Here is a 22,304-nt window from a genome sequence, read left to right on the forward strand (position 1 = left end):
TCTCATAAATGAGTGGAATCAAGGAGCTTTAGAATCTCCTATGTTCTGTCATTTTGTGTCCATATAATCCATTAAAAATCCAAGTTGGTAATGTGGTTCACTTATCTTTCTAAAGAAAATTAAATAATTCCTTAGGATAGAAATTTTTTTTTAAAAAAAGTTATACACTTTTAAGTGATTTTTTTCCCCTTTATAGTCACACTGGACAGCAAATGAGGACTGTAAACCACAAATATCTAAAGTTTTTATTTTAGTCTAAAATATATATACTGTATCCAGCTGATTCTTAGGTAAGAATCACTATCTTTAATAATTCTCACATCGAATACAAAATACATAAATATACAACTATTTGGAAACATATTATTCTTTTGTAGACAAAGAAAAAAGATGTGTTCAAAGAAAATGTGTTTTACATTGTAATGTCCAACTTGTGTGTGCTCGTTTCAGGTTAGAAACTCATTAGGCATTTGGGCCATGTCCTCAAAATTCTGTTTAGCCTATTTGTGATTTCCTTTCAATAAAAGACAAGAAAAGAGAGAAACAGAAACAAAAGCACCCTACTCAGGAATCTGGGAAAGCCTTTATGATTGACTCATAGGCAGGTGGGGCTGGTGTTGAAAGGCCAATCCGAAGACTGTGATTGGACCAGTGGAAATCAGGACGGCCCAGACTGTGGGAAGTGTTGATGGTGGAGGAGGTATTGGATGAAGGGAAAGTCACCAGCTGACTCTCAGTTTCCACGGGAAGTGGTGGGCTTTGCAGAAACGGATGGAAAGTTGAGCCCCTGAAGCTTGATTTTCTTGGAAAGGAATTGGCTTGTTCCAGAGAAGCTTGGCGCTGGAAAGTGAGGCTCGCCAGGCTGAGGTTGCTTCGACGTTCACAGCCACTGTGGCGGTAAAATCCAGTTCTGTTGAGGCCGTGGGTGTAAGAAGATCTAGATCTCCGGCTTGAACTCCACTGTGAGATGGGGGCACTGGCTCTTCTTCGAGAGAAACAAACAAACAAAGCCCAAATAAATCCTCCAGTTACAAGTACAGTTGCCATGGACACTGTGAAGGACATTATAACACCCTCTGAAACAAAGAAAACAAAGAGGCAATTTGCTTTGTTAATAGGTGTCCAACTAAATACACAGGCAAAATACAAATGGCTACTATGGATTACATGATTAACTTCGATTTTGGATTTGGGAAATAGAAGATGGTGCTAGGTGGATATGAATAAATGAAGCTGATATGCTTCCGTTTATCAAAGCAAAAGAATAAAGGATACAAAATGAGATTTTTTTTAACAGTAGCATTCCATATTGCTTATGCTATTTTATTATCTTTAAGAAATTAGTCATTAAAAAGTCTGATTTTTTTAAAAAGGCTGCTCTTTAGCTCGTAAATTTTATGGAGTTGCAAATATAGTCCAGAGATTATCTCCTTTAGAGTTACAGTAGCAACTAATGTGCCAAAAATTGATAAAAAATTTCATAGTCACATTGACTTTGCCTTTTCCTCTGTCTGCTTTCATCATCCCCACCAATGTCTTCCACCTGCAGGCTGCATGATGCCTCACTTCCTGTTCTCATTCTGAGACAGGAAGTGCTGGGCTAGAACAACCTGGGGGGCTGACTGATTTATGTCATATTTCCAGAACTCCTGGACTCTCATCTATATCTTTGACTCATTGATGACATGACCTATGCAGACTACTGAGCTCTTTCTTGGTTCCCAACCTGGTTCATGCTGTTATCATGCCCTTGTGATCATGAAATTCCTGTCCCCTGAATCCCCATGGAATCTCTGTTATAACACCAGTATCCTCCAACTCACAGAACTTGTATTTGTCCAGATTTCCTGTTGCGAGGAGGGGAAAATGCCATTCCCAAATGGAAATTCTACCTTATCGCTTCTTCTTTTGAACTAAAAACATATTCTTGAATAAAACTGGGTAGCAAAGACCCCCTGCATTGAATTGAAAGACATGCTGGATATTAGAAGACCCTTCTGGCCTTATCACCCACAACACTTACTGACCCTCTACCCCATGATCTAACCCACAAGCCATGTTGATTTTCCCACTATCCCAAAGCCTGTCTTTCTCTCTCAAATTCTGTGCATTTCAACATATTTTTCCTGATACCTGGATATAATTTTAAAATTTCTGTTTGGAAAACTCAGTATGCATTGAATTTTAAATACAGTCAACCCAACAACTGAGTGTGGTCCATGAAAGAAGACCAGGAGAAAACCCATCAAGCTGACCCCAGCCCAAGCTGCCAGCCCACAGAATTGTGAGCTAAGTAAATGGCTGTTTTAAGTCACTATGTTTTGGGGTGAATTGTTACACAGCAAAAGATAACTGATTTAGGGTGCCAAACTCAGCTCTATTCCTAACATACTGTGTAATTTTTATAAAATTTATTTAGACTCACTTATTTTATTACTTTCTTCAAATGAAGGAGTTAGATTTTATGATTGCCAAAGTTCTCTCCAGTTTATTGTTGTAATCTATGATGGTATACACAATATCTATGATGCAGAAATAACAAAACAAACCAATATTAACAAATACAAAAGAATAATCATTGCTCCTTAATTTTTGGATATATTTTAGTGTCTTTCCACCTTATATTGCCACATTTATCTCCCGTGATAAGAGTATATTTGTTATGTCCTATTTTCACAATTATCACAAATGCTTATATCAAAATCCTCTAAAACAACTATTTATGTCAAATCTAAGCAATAAATTCTTTATACTAAGCAGATGACTTCTGAAATACAAGATGATTTATGACAGATCTTCTAGACCCAGTATTGTTCTTCAAAAATGTCTCTCATCAAAATAATATTGTCATAGCCTTAAAGTGCAATCTCTTGAGACTGGGATTTCATAGAGTTAGCCTTTCTCTGGAAAAAGCAATAAACACAGTCAGAACCTAAAATTAGCCTTATTGATAATACAGTAAAATTCCACATTAACTTGTACTTATCAGTGCCCCAAAATTTGGAACCTAAAAAAGGGATTATAGAAAATCTGCCAAGATTTTTCACTACCAAGGCAGTGAAACCATGTAAATCAGAATTTTCCAAAGTTTCTTCTAAAAAACAATAGAGAAAAACAAGATGTGACCAAATAAAAATATACAAAACCATGCCTTCAGCATAATTAGAAGACAGAAAAAAAATTCAAACTTCAATTTACCTAAAACATAAACAGTGGGGGACTTCCCTGGTGGCACAGTGGTTGAGAATCTGCCTGCCAATGCGGGGGACACAGTTTCGAGCCCTGGTCCGGGAAGATCCCGCATGCCTCGGAGTAACTAAGCCCGTTCGCCACAACTGCTGAGGCTGCGCTCTAGAGCCCGCGAGCCACGACTACTGAAGCCTGTGCTCCTAGAGCCCGTGCTCCGCAACAAGAGAAGCCACCGCAATGAGAAGCCCGCGCACCGCAAGAAGAGTAGCCCCCGCTCTCCACAACTAGAGAAAGCCCGTGGGCAGCAACGAAGACCCAATGCAGCCAAAAATTAATTAATTAATTAATTAATTAAAAATAAAATAAGCAATGGAAAATAGAAACCAGTAAATTAAAAATAAATGACGGGGCTTCGCTGGTGGCGCAGTGGTTGAGAGTCCGCCTGCCGATGCAGGAGACACGGGTTCGTGCCCCGGTCCGGGAAGATCCCACGTGCCGCGGAGCGGCTGGGCCCGTGAGCCATGGCCGCTGAGCCTGCGCGTCCGGAGCCTGTGCTCCGCAACGGGAGAGGCCACAACAGTGAGAGGCCCGCGTACCGCAAAAAAATAATAATAATAAAAAAAATTAAATGATGGAAAGCAGAAACCAGTCAATTATCTCCCATACTTCTACCACAAGCTATCATGGAGAAGCAGGGCAATTCTTGGAATACTGTAAAAATAATGAAAAGGTGAACTGGTCCATGAGCAATGCTGACTATAGGAAACAGACTTACAAGTGAATATAGGTATGGGAAGAGGCAGTCTTGGGAAGTAATCTTCCTGTAGGGAAGAAAAGAATCCAAGCACAAAAGATCACGTATTTTATATTCTATTTACATGAAATGTCCAGAGCACACAAACTATATAGACGGAGAGTAGCTTAGTGATGGTCTAGGGCAAGGGGATGAGATGGAAGGGAATGGGAGGGACCTCTAATGGGGACAGGGTTCTTTTTGAAGGACAAAATGTTCTTAAATCAGATTGTGGTGGTGGTCCCACAACCCTGTAACTATAAAAAAACCCCATTTAATTGTATACTTTAAGTGGGTGAATTACATAGTCTGTGAAATATATCTCAGTAAAGCTGTTTAAAAAAAGAAAGAAAGAAAAGGATAGGTGCTTTGGGGGAACCACACAATAAAGGAGAAAAGAGGCAAGACTGAGGGGAAACTTGGGGATCCTTCAAAACAAAAGAAAATTTAAAACAAAGGACATACAATCCCTCCCCACCTTCATCTTCTAAAAATAAAAATCAACCAGTAAAAACCAACCAAACACACACATACACGCACACACACACACACACACACACACACACACACACACACAAAGTCAACCAGTAAAATAAACCACGCTTTGCTACACTGAGGAAAAGATGAATCTAGAATGACTCCCAGGTTCTGGCGTGGGCAGGTGAGGGTGGATAGGTGGATACTAGTATCATTCATCCAAACAGGGAAGAAATGTGAGAATGTAGAACTGGGGCTGAAGTTGATATTAGGAAGATGTTGAATGTGTGTGTCCCTGGGATATCTATTTGGAATTCAGGGTTAAATAAATATGGAGCTTAAAGAGAAGCAAAACTGGGAATCTTCATGCTACAAGAGTTCAACCATCCATGGAAAGCACGTCTACTAAAGGAAAGGAATACATTTATAGAAGCGAGTTGAGAACAAACTTCCAGGAAAACCAGAATTTAACCTGTGGTGGAAGTCAACACCAGGGAAACAAAGAAGGGCTAATTAGGGTGGTCCTCGGAGATGAGAGAGATTACTAGCTCTGAATCAAAGTGAGGAGAGAATTTTAGGTAGTACTGATTAGCAACCAGATGCCCCAGAGATATTTACTATTCACTTGTTAACACATAAAGCACACACTAGATACCAAGTACTGCTACGTACAGAGAGAGCAGGGAAGAAAATAAAGTCTCAGCCCTGGTAGAGTTAACATTCTAGAAGACTTAAAATAAGAAAAATGTCCTTTAGATGTGGCAATGAGTGGGTCATTGGCCTCTTTACCTGCAATAAGTTGGGGGTCAGATGATGGAAGACCATGAGTGCTTCTCCAAGAAGTTCAACCTCTCCACTGTGGACAAAGAAGAGGCTTGAGCAAAATTACCCATTAGGAAGGATGAAGATGGAGCAGGTAGTGATATCTGTGGTAGACTGAAAGCAGAGAAACAGGGAGGATGGTGAAGCAATGATTCAAACATGCAGTAATAATGGCTTAATCTGGGAAATTGCAGTAAGAATAGGAAAGAACCTGGTCATGAGAGACCCAAAGTGAAAAGAATGTAAAAATTATTCCAAAGTATCATACCACCTAATGTCCTAGAAATAAGACGTTGAGGGGGGTAGTGGTGATAAACTGAGGCTTAGATGCTCTTGTCCCATGATGTAAATGATAATGTTATTTTCTAGCAGTAACTTAATAATCAGATTAAATTATGTTTTAGAAATTTTAGCATCTGCCTACTTTATTATACTTACTTGTCTTTGCCATTTTATGCCATAATAGTTTATCAGAGAATAGATTTGCTGGATCAAATTTTAATTATTAGTATAATCATTATAAAGTTCCTTTAAGTTTTGTGTTGCTTATAATGGCTACCTAAATTCTGGATTTCACTGAAAAAACTGTTTTAGTTGCTCTTAGAAAAGAGGTAAATAAAAATCATGAACTACTCAAACACTTCATAAAACCCAGTCCTTTCTCTTCTTTCCAAATAAGTACGTGAATCCAGGCATTTTGCTAAATTTGGTTCTTTGGTTAAGGAAAATACCTAACTTTACCATATTTCAGTGAGTTTTTGGCAGTCTTTGTTTTTGTGTGGCATATTGCACATAACTTGAATAATTTATTATTGTACATTGCCATCAGTTGTCCCTGAAAGAGTTTATTCATTAGTTTATACTGCAGAGATCCCATGAGTTGATTACCATGAGAAACACTTTAATCAAAGAATATGAATAAATTCACTCAGATATTCTGTCTTCCTATTTAGAATAGATGAATGAAAGATATATTATGATCCATCTTAATGTTATTATACCTTTGAGTAGGAAAATAATGCATTAGGTAGACACTTCATTGGTAAACTATAAGCTCCTTTTAAATTTGAGCTTCTATTATTCCAAGGTAGAAAGGTTTCACTAAAACTGTGATTAAGAAAATTTTGATGATTGGAGGAATATAGTTTATAAAATGCAAACCTATTTTTATTTTATTATTGTGGTAAACAGTACTATGCATTTCTAATTTGATTAATTTAATTTATAAGTCTCGGGCACTATTTTAAGTGTACTATATCACTTAACTGTCAAACAACCCAATTAGGGAAATGCTTTATTTCTTTAGTGTGTTCTAAGAAAATATTAATCTAAAATGAAAGTGAAAATGCATAAAAATTGTATCAATTTAATACCAGATTTAATAGCCTGTTACGGACAGAAATACTTGGGGAAAATATGGTCAGGCAGTATTCTGTATTCTAGTTATACTTTCCTAAATCAACAGCCTCCACTGGAGAATTTTAAATATCAACAACTTCAGATATAGAATCAGAGATACAAGGTTTCAATTAAAACCAACTCTTAAAAATGTTTCAGCTCACACTCCTAATTTTATTTTTTATTTCTTACTTTTTTGGGGGGCTTCACTGAATGGTGGGCAGGATATTAGTTCCCCCACCAGGGATCGAACCTGTGCCCCCTGCAGTGGAAGTGTGGGGTCTTAACCACTGGACCGCCAGGGAAGTCCCACAGTCTCCTAATTTTATTGATATTGAAACAGAGTCTAAGGTTTATGTTGTATAACTAACACAATTTATTTTAATAATTGAATATTGACAACTAGCACTGGTCAGGGGGGCTTCCACTCAGGTATGACATAAAGTGAAAAGACAAATACTCAGGTTTGCAAAGTACATGTCCTTGCTTTTGTGTATAAACCAATGTAACCACTAGCGTCTGATGGAAGATTCTAAATATCTCAGGATATAAGCAGATATAATAGATAAGATTAAAGAGACGTATTTACTTTATTTCGACTATTTCGATTTAAAGTTTACAAGAATTCCTATACATGGTCTCAGTGTATATGCCCTTTGAGCCTCTCTACCACAGTCTCTTCTGACAAATAAAATATTCCAAAAGGTTAATCTATAGAGAAAAGTAGCATAAGGTTCATTTCAAGAAAAAAAAGAAAATAGAAACTTTTAAAATGTAGAATGAAGGGAAAATAATTTTACTTCACGTAATTACAATATAATGCAATTAAAAAGACCAAATGATTGCCTTAGAAAAGGTAGATCTCCCTTAAAGGAAAAAAGGAACAAACTCTAACATTAGCAGGGCATAGCAAATAAATTAAGTGTTGTTATCCTATTTTGTAACCTGTATCTATACAACTACCAAGGGGCCGGCACATAAGTCCTCAATAAATGACAGCTATGATTACTAATGGTTGTATAACTTTTCCAAGTCATTTGACCCTTCCTGGCCTAATGATAATGGTCACTATAGTCCCTTCCAATTCTAAGATTCTAATATTGAATCTGGTTTTCAATAAATCTTACCCACACCTAGAATTCTGTCCATTAGCATCAAAATTTAGTAGAGGTCACCACCTAGTGGCCTTGAGTTGAATCGTTCTGATATCTGAAAAGTGATTTTATCTTTGACAACAGAACATTGATCAATTCACAAAATCTTTTCCAATTGTAAGAATCATTGAGCTTAGCTATCACTGAAGTAGGCTGTGCTGTTCTTGGTACCCTAGAGTATATAGGAGGATGGTTCAGACAATAAGACTTCAGTAAAAATCGTTTTTAGGAAGAATTATATTTAAGGTTCAGAAAACTTTTAATTATAATAATTTAAACAAAGAATAAATATTTCCTATGTGTATCTCATCTCCCGGAAAATCCTATTGGGTCTGTTTTCAGAATATATCCACAAGTCAACTTCTCATTATCTACTCTGCTACCTCCCTGATGCTCCCAATTTGATCTCTTCTCAATTATCTGTGCTCATCACTACTCTTCCCCTGGCTCATTCAGCTCCATCCACACTGCCCTGTTTGCCATTCCTTAAACACATCAGCTGTGCTCCCAATTTAGGCCTTGTGCTTGTGGTAACCTATTCCTGAAATTCTTTTATCAGCCATCTACAAGGGTGACTTCATGTCTTTGTTCACATGTCACCTTCTCATTGAGGCTTACCCTGACTGCCCTATCTAAATTTTATCCTGTCCCACTTCTGATGCCTAACTGCCACCCTTGATTTTCTTTTTTCTTTCTGGATTACTGGAAACTAGACTCAATTGTAGGACAAGTAAGGAAAAATCTGGGAGATTTGGAAGTAATTTTGACCAAAGTCACGAGGCATAAGTCATACTCTGAATATAATTAGTCAACAGTATTGTTAGAGTAGAGTAGAGTAAATTATGTTCAGAAGCAACACGGTAGACCATCACTTTCTGTGTGTGATAAACTAACATGTATAAAACCACTGGGACCAATTATAAAATACAGGTCAAAAATATGTTTTTAAATCTGGTTGAAGCCGTCAGAGACCTACCCGAACTTTGAGAGAGCAAATTCTAAGAGAAAAGAAAATCTCTCATACAGTGATCTGTAAAGAGAGGCAAAAGAGGCAAAAAACCTGAGTAGAACTCTGTGCAGTCTCAGTAGGCTTAGACAACAAAGACTGGATTTCAAGGGATACCAAGGGGGATAGACTCTGGGAAATATTCTAGACTCTGAGTTGGGCTTCCAAAGAGCTATTCCCTAAGAGTAATAGCAAATAGGAAAAAAAGTAGACCTCACAAAGATAGAAACACAGGTGACCCTTGAACAACACAGGTTTGAACTGCACAGGTCCACTTATACATAGATTTTTTTTTTCAATAAATACATATTAGTGGTTTCCTCTGGGGATGATGTAGACAGGGATTGACTAGGAAGTGTCATTAGGGAACTTTTGGGTTGGAGATAATGTTCTGTATCTTGATCGGGGTTTGGGTTACTCAGGTGTGTATGTATTTGTCAAAATTCAGCAAATGTTCAGTTATGATCTGTGCACTTCATTTCTGATCATTTTACACATTTTATTGTATGTACTTTGACCTTAAAAAGAAAAAAACAACTTAAAAATATTGAATTCCTGTTAATAAAAAAATGCTGAATTAATTAGGGGGAAGTGTACTGATATCTGCAATTTACTTAGAAATATAAACTAACAGATTGGTAGATAGAAAGAATATCATAAAAATGTTAATAGTAGAATCCAGGCGGTAGGTATGTGGATATTCCCTGTAAAATTCTTCAAATTTTTCTGTATATTTGAACACTTTCATAATAAATTTTAGAAAAATATATGAGAGAAAACCATGAACAACTTTAAGTTAACACATTTAGAAATTTACTTCAAACGGGCAAATTCCTAGAAAATACGATTCCTGCCCTAAAGCAATCAAAGAAGCAGTAGAATATCTGAGTAGTCCAAGATTGTTAAACAAATTGACTTTTCATTTAAAACCTTCCTATTAAAAATACTACCTATAATTACACTGGTGAATTTTTTCAAACATTTAAACAATAAACAATGCCACTCTTACACAAATGTTTCCAGATAATAGAAAACAATTCCTACCCTGTTTTAGGAAACCTGCCTAACATTGATACCAAAACCTGACAAGGCTATTAAAAGAAAAGACTGCTATAGGCAAATTTCTCTCATTAATGTGGATGCAGAAGTTCTAAAGTCAGGAACCTATCAAAAAATACATTCTTCTAGGCTCTGCACCATACCTACTGAATCATAATCTCTGAGCATGGAGTTCAGTGAGAGATGAATCTTCAAACTTCTCTGTATGGAACTGAGATACAGCAGTTTTAAAGAAAAGCATTTGTTATTCAAACTTCCTAGGTAATTGATATAAAGGAAGTAATTAGAAGGCTGTTAATAAGAAATGTCCAAGAGTTTTTAGAATGGAAATTAAAGATATGAATTTGAAATATAGTCAGTATTTGTTTACTATTTGGGAAGAGGAAATGTAACGAACATCTTTGGGGTGCACGTGCCCAGCAAAGCTTTCTCCCTCCTCGACCTCTCTGGAAACAACCTGCTCCCATCTGCTGAGGTAGGTCTCTAAGTGACATATTTTTCCACAGGTTAAGGAATAAAATTTTCAGCTATTAACCAAGGTTTTCTGCCCTTGACTGCACTTGATTGCCCAACAAATCAACTAACAATCCTCCATTTCAATTATCTGGTAGAGGATTAGGGCTTTTATCAAGGATATACCCAGAATAAAGAAGAAATTAATGTTTAGAATTGGTAATAGGATTATTAAATACATAGAATACATGATAGTCTCGAAAACCAATTGTTTTACTGCAATCACTAGACAATGTGAGACAGAGAAAAGTGTTTTGGGTTTGTTTTTTTTTTTTTTTTTGCGGTACGCGGGCCTCTCACTGCTGTGGCCTCTCCCGTTGCGCAGCACAGGCTCCGGACGCACAGGCTCAGCGGCCATGACTCACGGGTCCAGCCGCTCCACGGCATGTGGGATCTTCCCGGACCAGGGCACGAACCCACATCCCCTGCATCAGCAGGCAGACTCCCAACCACTGCGCCACCAGGGAAGCCCTTTGGTACTATCTCTTCCTCTTCTTTTAAGGCCATTAACCCCATCATGGCGTCCCCACCCTCTAACTTAACCCAAATTACACCCAAAGGTCTTATCTCCAGATAACACTGCATTGGGGGTTAAGGCTTCAACATATGAACGGTGGAGGAGACATAAACATTCAATCCATAACAAGTAAACTTTCAGAAGCAGTGTAAAGTGGAGATGTTTTGGAGACAGAAGAAGGGCTATAAACTATGTGACCAGTAAGAGTCCTGGAGAAGGGGCCATCACTCCATCTCTGCCTGTGATGAGCTACAGATTGATTCAGGGAATGCCAGAGAAATTGGTATCCATTCCCAGCTTCTTAGAGGGATCCAGATGGGAAAGATGACAATCCCCTCTGAGAAACTCTGGGTCCCTGAAAAGCAGAGGAGGAATGAGGAAGTGTGGACATTAGTATATCCAGGTCTAGGGGTCTGATATACAGTCCAAACTCCCACAGCTCCAGGGTTATGGGAGGGCATTCAACATTGTTCTGTGCCACTGAGACAGAAGGAAAAGTACGTGAATAAGAGCCAGTAGACCAGAAAGGAAAAATCATGACATTAGCAAATGTTGCACAGACCATACGAGTCAAATTTTATGGTAAGAGCCCTCAGCAGTGGAGGCAAGAAAAAAGGACAATTCCCCTAAAGCAGATGAGAAATACACATCTGTAGTCAGCAGAGACCAGAACTTGATCAAGAACCAATGGCCCTCTCCTTCCAATAACCTTGATAGTGTATAGCTACCACCACTGTCCCTTTCCAACTTTAGAGAAAAGTCCTAAGGAAGAGGAAAGTGGGGAGACTTGAAGTAAGTAAATTGAAAATAATTATGTTAAATCAGGTCAAATTTTACAGTGACTTTCAAAACTACACAAATCTTTCTCAAGTCATTCACACTTCTCCACAGATCCGGCTTGTGTGTTTTTACTTCTCCATATTTGCTGATAACACTTCTCCTGAACTCCCTGAAATTTCCAACTATGCCTTATTTATCTCACTAACACCTGACGCATTGACTAATAGATAAGGAGTGGTCAGTCAATGCTTCTGAGTAAACTAATGAACAGGATAGATAAACGGATGAAAGGATGAGTTAATAAGTTAATGTAGGAAAAATGAATGACTACAATGTTCTTCCTACAATTGTCTCCCTATTTGAAACTCATCTGATTTATAGGAACAGATAAAGCCTCATTTTTTTTTTCTAAGGAGGATCTAGGGACCATTTCTGCCACATTTGTCTTTCTAACTCATAACGATCATTGCCATTTTAATGTACGTGATCTTGTATTATTCCATGACAGTATAGGCATATATTTGCATATTTATGGACACATAATCTCCTCCAAGAGTGTAATCTTCTTGAGGACAGACATTATAGTTTGGGTGAGGATTAAATGAGGTGAATAAATGCAAGTTCCTAAGCCAATAAATTCCCCAATTTTTCACAATGCTAGCCAAAAGGGAAAAACACGAGTGGTAAGGCAAGAAGTATAACCAAATGGTTTTCTTTAAGACTCTGAATACCAAAAAATTAACCAAGTTTAACAACACTTGTCTATTTCACTAAAGCAGAGTGCAGCAAACTTTCACAGGTTATGTTTCCTGCTGCTTTCATGGGGGATGTTTGTAGGGAAGGGAAATGCATCAAAGAAAGCAAAAGTGAGAAATGCAAGGTGGTGGTCTTCAGCTGTGTTGTCACTCTCAGGCCAACTTTATTGCCTACCTTTGCACTAATTACTGTAATGTTTGCACAACATTTAATAAGTTTTAATGGGTGATCACCAAAAAAATTCAAGCTACCACTATTGGTAATAACCTGGTATCATTATCTTCAACATTCATTGAAGTAAATCAGGAAAATTATATTTGGAAAACAACTTTTATGCAGCCTAAGTCTGGGAAATTCATATGGTTAAATGTACAAGTTTTGCTTTTCTAAACTCTTCTTTCTCTATTCTCTGAATTCAAAGAGCCAAACAGACAACTGATTTTGGAAGCAATAGGCAATGTATTGCACTGTACTTTATAAGATTTTCAAATAATATTTTTGTAGAAACAGTGATGTAGATATCAATTTAGATACAAAAAGGAAATAAAAATTTAAAAGATCAACATTTATGTTTTAGGAAATTTTTACATTTCGTATATTCATATTTACATTTTTGCATTTTACACTTGATATTTTCTTGAACTCCAGAAGAATTAATGTGATCTTTTATATATTTTCCCCATATCATCAAACGTTATAACATTATATCTACTCAACATATTTGTTCGGCTTTGTTAATGCTTATCAAGGTAACACTCCCCTTCCTGGTTTTCATTATTTCCATCTATTTTCTGTTGTATTCACAAAGTAAGATAAAGAAACACTAGGAACTATCTTTGGAACAATAAGTTTGAATTCTTTCTTAAGCATAGATTTCTATATTAAAAAAAAATTTCAGGATTGGTAAATAGACTCCAATTAAACATTCTGTTTTAAATTGAGGCTTATTTTATGATTATTATCCATGTTTTAATCAGTAGATAATGATTTTTTTTCCTTAACTCCTTAAGTAAACCTGAAATTTAACTTTGAATGACCTGAAAAAAATTGATTTGGCTTTTACAGATTATTTTTTGCAGTAAGAATTACTTTACTTTTGAATAATCTATATAGTTACTTATTTTTGCAATGATGAATTTAGGGTAAACACACTCTAGCTAATTTTTAGCGTGTGTTTAGCACATTCACTTTCTCTGTAAAGGAGGACAGCAAACTGTATTGTAAGAAACCTATATAAGTAAGACTCCCACAATTCAAAGATTTATTGTCTATTGGTTTCTACATAGAATAACTTATTACCAAAGCCATTCTTTACAATATGCAAGTATAATTTACTTTCTTTTTCTTAATTTTTTAATAATTACATTATGATGTTTATTAATATCCCTCATTTTCAGACTTGAAACAAACATAAATGTTGATGGTAAAAAAGAATTAACTAATTCCTTCCACGCAGATTTCTGTGATGGTGGACGACCAGGTAGGCTGTTCAGAACAGGCAGCATCACTGCTCATTTTTCACTGGATAGTTCCCCAAACGGACCTTGGAATCACAACGAAAAGTCTGAAATAGTTCTCTGTGAAGATGAAACATTTGTTTGGGACCAATAAACAGGGCTATCGATCTCTTCATAAACTCCATTATCTCCTTTAAAGTTTTTTTCTGGATTTAACTCAACTTGCCCCCTTTATTTTTAAAATTTCCCTGAACCCAAGCATCCGTGTCAATTTCATGTCTCAGCCCTTCCTCCCTGTGTCTCCAGCCTTGGAAGACTCGTGGTTTTGACCTCAGCTCCATCCTGCTGCTGCCAACTGACAAGAAGCCGTGTCTGAACCCAGACAAAAGCTACTGTTGTATTGTTCCTTTTTTCCCCTTGATAGGCTTTCTTTATAATGTTATTTGTGGTATTATTTCCACTTGCTCTATTACAGTTTTTTTGTCTAATTTCATAATATGATTTCTTATTTAATCATGTCATCACACTCCTTCAGTACAGATTTATTATTTAGATTCACTTTGGAAATTAAAGAATATAACATTGACGATGTAAGTTAAAATAATCTCTATAGAAATTCTCAGTTTCATTAAAAAAGATACATAATCTATATAACCGTAAGACGAATAAAACTTAATTTTCCAACAAATCAGTTATCAATTTCCAAACAGCAATGACTTACAATTTTTTTCTCAGTTTTATTCTTATTGTTTTCTAATTAGCATTTCCTATTATTTTCTCATTATTTTGTAACACCAGCCATAATCTATATATGTTGCCCAGATTCTCCTTGAATGACTTCATAGCCCACTTTATGGACATTTTATATGAACAAATTTTTTGTAATAAATTTATGAAAACTTTAGGTAATCAATTTACCATAAACAAAATGGCTCAGAGATTTCCAATGTTTCAATAACTTTTAGGCAGTACATTTCTCTGCATCCTAATTTTAAATTAAAAACAGTTAAAGAAAATCTTACCCCAAAAGTTTTCTGGCCATGGACTCCCTAAACTTGTGGTGTTATTAGCCATAATATCCACAAGAAGAGAAGAGCAAGAAGAAAAGCCAGTACGTCCAAAAGAAGCACTTTGATTTTACGTCTTTGTGGTTCAGCACGAGAAAAATAATTTTCACACAACCCCTCATATACTTGTGTTTGCATAAAAGGAAATAAGTATATCATGTTTCCTGCTTTTATACTCAAATTAGCAACTGTTTTTCTTATCTTGGAATTCCACACAGTTCCTGAGACACAAAACAATTTCCTTCTCGTCATTTCCTCAGCTGAATTGCTAAGTACCCTCCTTTCCACCATCTCCAAACTGCTTTGGGGATAAGAGGCTCCTTTTCTTGTTCTTTCCTCTTCTCCTACTGATACAGAGGAAGGTTCCAAACTCTCAGCTACAGCTGAGATATAAATCTAACTGGGGTTAAACTTACATCGGCTAAAGAAATAGACTGCTTTCCAACGTTTGACAGCTATACTTATGTAGTAAGTCGGGGGGGGGGGGAACTCTTCAGAAATCCATATTCTGTTCCAGTACAATTAATTTTATCTAATACCTATTCTATAACTCAGTTACTTACTAAAATTCTTAACGTCTCTTGCTCTATTTGGGATATTGATTTTGAAAAGTCATTTCTTTATTTCATAAATACCTCTAAAATGTAATTTATATTTAATTTTTTATGAAAATTGGTAGGTAAATATGAGAAAAGACAGTTTCCACACTGAAGGGCCCTACTTAAAGCCAATTAGGGGCAACGTAAATACAAACATTCAATTACAACAGAATGGTAAGCCCTATAGTAAGCAGTACAATGATAACAGTATGTTTTTCTTCATGGAGGAGTGATGACTTTGGTACTGTGTATGACAGTATGAAAATAATTTTACCAAGTGGAGAAAGAGTAATAAGGTAGAAAGAACAACATCAACAAATGTAGAGAATGGACTTGTGGACACGGGGAAGGGGAAGGGGAAGCTGGAACAAAGTGAGAGAGCGGCATGGACGTATATACACTACCAAATGTAAAATAGATAGCTAGTGGGAAGCAGCTGCATAGCAGAGGGAGATCAGCTCGATGCTTCGTGTCCCCCTAGGGGGGTGGGATAGGGAGGGTGGGAGGGAGACACAAGAGGGAGGGGATATGGGGATGTATATATACGTACAGCTGATTCACTTTGTTATACAGCAGAAACTAACACACCATTGTAAAGCAATTATACTCCAATAAAGATGTTTTTAAAAAAAAGAGAGGAATCATGACAATTCATATTGTGGGTATTCTGGATGACTGTCGTGGAAAGTACACTATGGGAAAGAATTAGAGGAGACTTCTCAGGAGACATAGATTAGTTAAAATTTCAAGAGTCTTTGTCTGCAAGCTTAACAAGCTTAGCCTGGATCCTCTGAGCATTGGGAAGCCATTGGAAGTAGGAGTAACAGTGCCCACCCGTGCTTAATAAATGCACTAAACTGCGTTCAAGAATCTGGTTTCCTCCATCTTTGATCATTAACTCTTGTGTAGCTTGCATTCAGCCTAATTGTCATCACAGCGTGATTTAGTGTGAAGCAGTAATATATTCCTGAGTAGATCTAGGAAAATCTGAAAAAAAACATAATATGAAGTTGATCACATATAAATTTTTGCCTTCCTAATTCTCTAAATATTAGGTTGTTTCTGCTCATTTTCTTAATTTTGATATATTTACATTATCTTTAAATTCATTAAGTTAAATTAAAATAGAGACACCTAAAGGAGAATAGTGGAATATTATGAAAAATTTAGAGCTTTCACTGAGCACATATGAAAACTTATCTCTATAATATTCTTGCTAAGGTTTATTTCCATATAATTGAATAAATAAAATACTTATCTTTTTGCTTAAGAAAAACAAAAAAAGGGACTCATTTTAATATTTATCTTTACTTTTCAATATTTTCGACAGAGTTTATAAAAATAGAAAATTAAAAGACTATCTTATTTCTGGAAAAACATAATCTGGATGAAAATATATTGTCATACTTCTAAATTGTTGTGGGATTTGTCAATTATTACATGTATTTTTAAGTACACATTTTGTACTATAGGCTACCTGATTCAATAAATACTAATTTCAAAAATGGATATATTTTTATAAAGAGTTATATAGAGTGCATTTGGCCTGAAACCACAAACCAGATGAGTGGAGTGGATGAGTCTAGTTTGGTGGAAATGCCTTCTGTGCAGAAGCCGGGCTCACTCCATCTCAGGGCTGGGATACAGGCTGAGACTTCCTTTCATTGTTTAGTGTTTAATCATGCAGATTTTCTCCCAGTTTTCACTTTTGCAGATGTCCAGAAGCCTGTCAAAACCTTGAAGAAAATTTGTTTTCTAGCACTTTGTGACCTAGGAATATTTTTCTTTTCTGTGAACAGCTTGTTGGTAGCATTCGCTCTTATCTGTGTATGTAATTTGCTTGGTAAAGGCTTCATATTTTTCCTGGCAGAGATCCATATAAGAGGGTGTTTATGTCTATGTGATTTTCAAATCCCATGATGTGTAATGCCAAAACAGGAAGTTGATTTTTATCTTTCAAAAATGTTAGGTTTGTTCTTGTACTGTTGGTTATTTCACAAGTTAGGTCTTTAGATCTGGATTCTCCAGTAGTCATAAAATACTTCTGGAGGTTTGTTCTTCCTTGTAGAGGCAATCACACGGCTCACTCCCTCCCTTCATTCAGGTCTGCATCTTCTCCAGACATTCCCTACTCACCTTGTCTAAAGCGTTTCCACTTGAGCCACTCTCTCCCTTGACTCATCATCATCACTGTCTTCAGAGCACTTATCACTCCCTGACATTATGCTATGCATGCTTTTGCTTTTTTGGTTGTTTTTGGTCTCTTCCACCAGAAGTTAAGTTCCATGAGGACAGGAACTTTATGGATCTTGCTCATATCTGTAAATCCTGTGGCCAATATAGTGCTAGCACTTTGTGACCTAGGAATATTTTTCTTTTCTGTGAACAGCTTGTTGGTAGCATTTGCTTTTATCTGTGTATGTAATTTGCTTGGTAAAGGATTCATATTTTTCCTGGCAGAGATCCATATAAGAGGATCTTATAATAATACAGGCTCTTAATAACAGGCTCATAATATTTATTTAATAAGGGAATGAAATAATTCTAAGGGATCTGAAGGTGAGACTGTTACTGAAGCAGCCTTGTTTGATGTTCAGCAAGCCAAATGCTGACATCTGCAGCAGAGAAAAGGCTTATTACCGAAGCAGCCAAGCAAGCAGATGGGAGAACAAATCTCAAATCCACCTCCCGGAAGGTGATGAGCTCTGGATATTTATGGGTGAAGAGTATAGGTCAGGGGTTCAGGGGAAGGTGATTGGAGGGAGGAAAAAGGTGAGGTCATTGCTGCTTTGTGCAAGTATATCTGAGTTACATGCTTCTTCACGGGACACATGTTCAGAAAATGGCAGCATTAGCGCGATCTGAGGGTGGAGCTTTTGGTCAAAGTTTACGTGGAAAGGTCATCCGCTGAAACTCAACGTGGGTCCACTATCAGAGGTGTTATCTAAATGAGTAGTTAAAGGAGTCTAGTGATATGTCTAAGCTTGGAGGGTATGCAATTTGCAAGAATAATTAAAGTGAGCTCAATCAGTGAAGGCAAGTTACAATTTACTCTTGATTAGGCAAGCAAGGTATAGTTTAATGGATCTAATCCACAGTTTCAAAAGTATTTTGGACATCCCAAGTCAGGTTAATAAAAATGCCACTGCTCAAAAACCCAAATTAGAAATCTTTATTAATGGGCATTCAGTATATTGAAAGTTTGACTTATAACTTGATACAGAGTCAAGTGATACAAAGAAAACTGTCACATTACATAAAACACATTTGACTTTAAACTTCCTTTTTTAGCTTTATCTTTCAAAACTATCATGGGTTTTGCCTTCCCCATATTAAATTGATCCAAACAATTTAGCTAAATTGAGAGTACTTTCAGAACATACATGAATTACCCACAAAAACTCCAATTTTATATCTATCGAAAAAAAATCAGGTTTTTAAAAAGTAACTTGGAGGATAAATTAAAATGTAAACATCTCATTTTAACATATTGTTGCTTTTTTTCTCCTTGTTTTCATGGTATAAGAGTTGGTCTTCTTTTTCCTTTCTTTTTAAACTCATTCCCTTTGGTAGGGGGATGACAAAACTAGGAAAGACCAAAAATAGAGGTTCAGGTTATGTGTGTGAAAATCTTACTGCTGGTATTTAAGATTTTACAAACTGCAGTGGAGATAGAGCTAATTTCCTGGGACTGGGGTAGTGGTGGTGGTATTTCTTTCTAAGTAATATGTCTTTATGAATGTCTTTTTGAGGCTATGGTAAAAGATGATCACATTAGAGAGAGAAGTCCACTCTGAGATAAACACTGAGAAGCAGAGGTAGAGCCTCAGGGTCAGAGCCCTGGACTTCATGGTCATCCTGAGGATGGCTGTCAGCACCTATTGCTCAATCACCTGTAACTGGACAAGAAGAAGAAATTATCCTGCAAAAGGAAATTCGCTCACCTTGCCGTTGACTCAGGCAGGTGGGGAAAGAAAATAAAGCTCCACTGAGAATTCCGCATCAAAATCCTGTGCCGGGGCTTCCCCGGTGGCGCAGTGGTTGAGAGTCCGCCTGCCGATGCAGGGAACACGGGTTCGTGCCCCGGTGCGGGAAGATCCCACATGCTGCGGAGCGGCTGGGCCCGTGAGCCATGGCTGCTGAGCCTGCGCGTCCGGAGCCTGTGCTCCGCAACGGGAGAGGCCGCAACAGGGAGAGGGCCGCGGACCGCAAAAAAAAAAAAAAAAAATCCTGTGCCGAAGTGTGTGAGGGACCTGAGTTTACAGTACCAACAAGCATCAAGTTGAAAATGTAAAGTATTTAGCTGTATTAGCACTAACCAACACACCAAGAGGAAGCAAGCTTTCGAAAGGAACACACTTTAAACCAAGATCTCAAAGAATTCCCAGAAATTCTTCTAGAAACAAGGGCTTATAAAAAAAAAAAATCAATAAGCACACCTGGTAAGGAGAATGCCCCGTCCACACCCTAATCCCTGGAACCTGTGAATGTCATATTACAGGCAAAAGAGACTTTGCAGTTGCGATTAAGGGAGATTAACTTGGATCATGTGAGTGGGCCCCATGTGATCACATAAACTCTTATAAGCAGAGAACTTTCTCTGCTTAGAGTCAGAGAGATGTGATGGAAAAGAGGCAGTAGAGATGCAGCCAAGAAGAAGTCAGAGAGATCCCAGACTAATATGGATTTATCACGCTGCTGCTCATTCTAAAATGTAGGCGTCAGGAACCAGAGAGGCTTCTAGAAGCCAAGGGCAGCGCTCGCTGACAGCCAGCAAAGAAATGGGGAGCTCAGTCCTACAATCTCAAAGGACTGAATTCAGCCAACAACCTGAATGAGCTTGAAAGGAGATTCTCCCCCAAAGCCTCCCGTTAGGGATGCAGGTCTTCTGACATCTTGATTTTAGTCTTATAAGGCCTGGAGTAGAGAAATCAGCTAAACCACACTGTGGCCAGATTTCCGACCCAAGAAAACAGATTATTTCCAAAGTAAGTCAATTCCTCTAAAAGCTGAACTGCAGTGGTAACAGTGGAAACCAGAGACAATGCAATCATATCTTCAAAGTTCTGAGAGAAAAAATTAACCTGTCTACCTAGGCAACTGAGTATACAATGAAGCCATTTTTCAAAGATAAAAGTAAAATACACGCATTTTCAGGAAAACAATAATTGAGTGATTTTTATTATCCTAAGAATTACCAAAGACTTAAGGTCAGAAAGAAGGAAAATTATTTTAGAGAGCAAATTGGATGTAAAATAACTGGCAAGTGTGTGGATCAATCCAAAAGTTTATATTATGAAAACAATAACAATAAATTCTAATTGTTGGACTAAACAGATCAAGACAGAACTAAAATCCTGTAGGAAAGTACAGCCTATAAGTAAAAGGTACAAAATGAGCTAAAATATTCAGGTGCTTTAATTGTCCAAAGAGGTGATAAAGATACTGATGATTAATTATAGTCTAAAGAAAAGAATGAAACTTTCTTAACCTGAAATGTAGTATGAATTAAAAACAAATTCAGTAAACATTATAAACATGAAGAATTACTAAACCATTCCCTTTATAATTCCTTTGAAACATTCCCTTAAGAAACAAGACAAATCTGACCACTTTTATAATTTCCATTCAACATGGGACTGCACAGCCTTGCCAGTACAATAAGAAAAAGAAATAAATATACAATGGGAAGATAGAAATGAAATTATCATTTTTCTTACAATCTCTGTATGATTGTCTATATCACCACAAACAATATAAAATGTACAAAAGAAAAAAGAAGTTATTAATAGCAACAAAATACAGAAAAGAAGAAAAATATAACAAATTGTGCAAGATTCATATGGAAAATGATAACATTTTATTGAAGGATGTGAAGGAAGACTTTTAAAATGTGATATAATATATTCAGGGATAGGAACGCTCAATACTGAAAAGATATCAATTCTTTTCAATATACCTATATTTTTCAGACATATAGTTTTTTAATTCCAAAAAAAATCCTAAGAGCATTCTTTAATAAATTTAGCAAAAGCTGATTCTAAAATATATATGAAAGACCAAAGGGCCAAAAATAGCCAAGACACTTAAGAAGAATTAGCTTAGGAGACTCATAAACACATTGTGACTTATTATAATGTATTGTACCCAGTACAGTATAGTTTTGACTCAGGGGTAAAATAACAGACCAATTATGCAGCATAGAGAATCCAGAAATGGATTCGGGATAAATAGAGGATCCATAAATGGATCCCAGGTAAATAGAGAATCCAGAAATGGATCCTTGAGGTATGACAGCAACAATGGAGAAAGATGGTTTGTTCAGAAAACTGTGCTGTCGTACAATTGAATAACCACATAGGAAGAAAATGAATCCCAAATTTGCACCATACAAAAATAAGAGTCCTAGATAGATACTTTTAGAAAACAAAGTAGGACTTGTTAAACAAAACGTACCAAAAACACAAACCTAAGAGAAAAGGTTGACTAAATGGAATATGTTAGAATCAAGAATTTATGTCCATTAAAATAGTCAGAAAGAAAATGAAAAGACAAACCACTAACTGGTGTAGAAACTTAATCGATTTTGTATATTTGTATATTTTGTATATTGATCCAGCAAACTTTTGTAAGGTTCTTATTATTTCTAATAATTTGTCAATAGATTTCAGAATTTTGCAAATAGACAATCATTCTATCTAAAAATAATTATAGTTT

The 22,304-nt window shown here is 36.6% G+C and overlaps 1 protein-coding gene across 1 annotated transcript; it reads right to left on the minus strand.

The window, feature by feature from the left end:
• Positions 1–193: 193 nt before the first annotated feature.
• Positions 194–15,128, minus strand: MYCT1 (MYC target 1). The gene is made up of 2 exons (XM_007458742.1): positions 14,944–15,128; positions 194–1,076 (listed from the first exon to the last, which is right to left on the minus strand). Exons 1-2 carry the CDS (start codon positions 14,993–14,995, stop codon positions 565–567), a joined length of 564 nt encoding a protein of 187 aa, XP_007458804.1. The 5' UTR covers positions 14,996–15,128; the 3' UTR covers positions 194–564.
• Between the last annotated feature and the right edge of the window lie 7,176 nt (positions 15,129–22,304).

This window comes from Lipotes vexillifer, unplaced genomic scaffold, assembly GCF_000442215.2.
Source record: "Lipotes vexillifer unplaced genomic scaffold, Lipotes_vexillifer_v1.1 scaffold639, whole genome shotgun sequence".
In the NCBI taxonomy this organism is placed as follows: domain Eukaryota; kingdom Metazoa; phylum Chordata; class Mammalia; order Artiodactyla; family Lipotidae; genus Lipotes; species Lipotes vexillifer.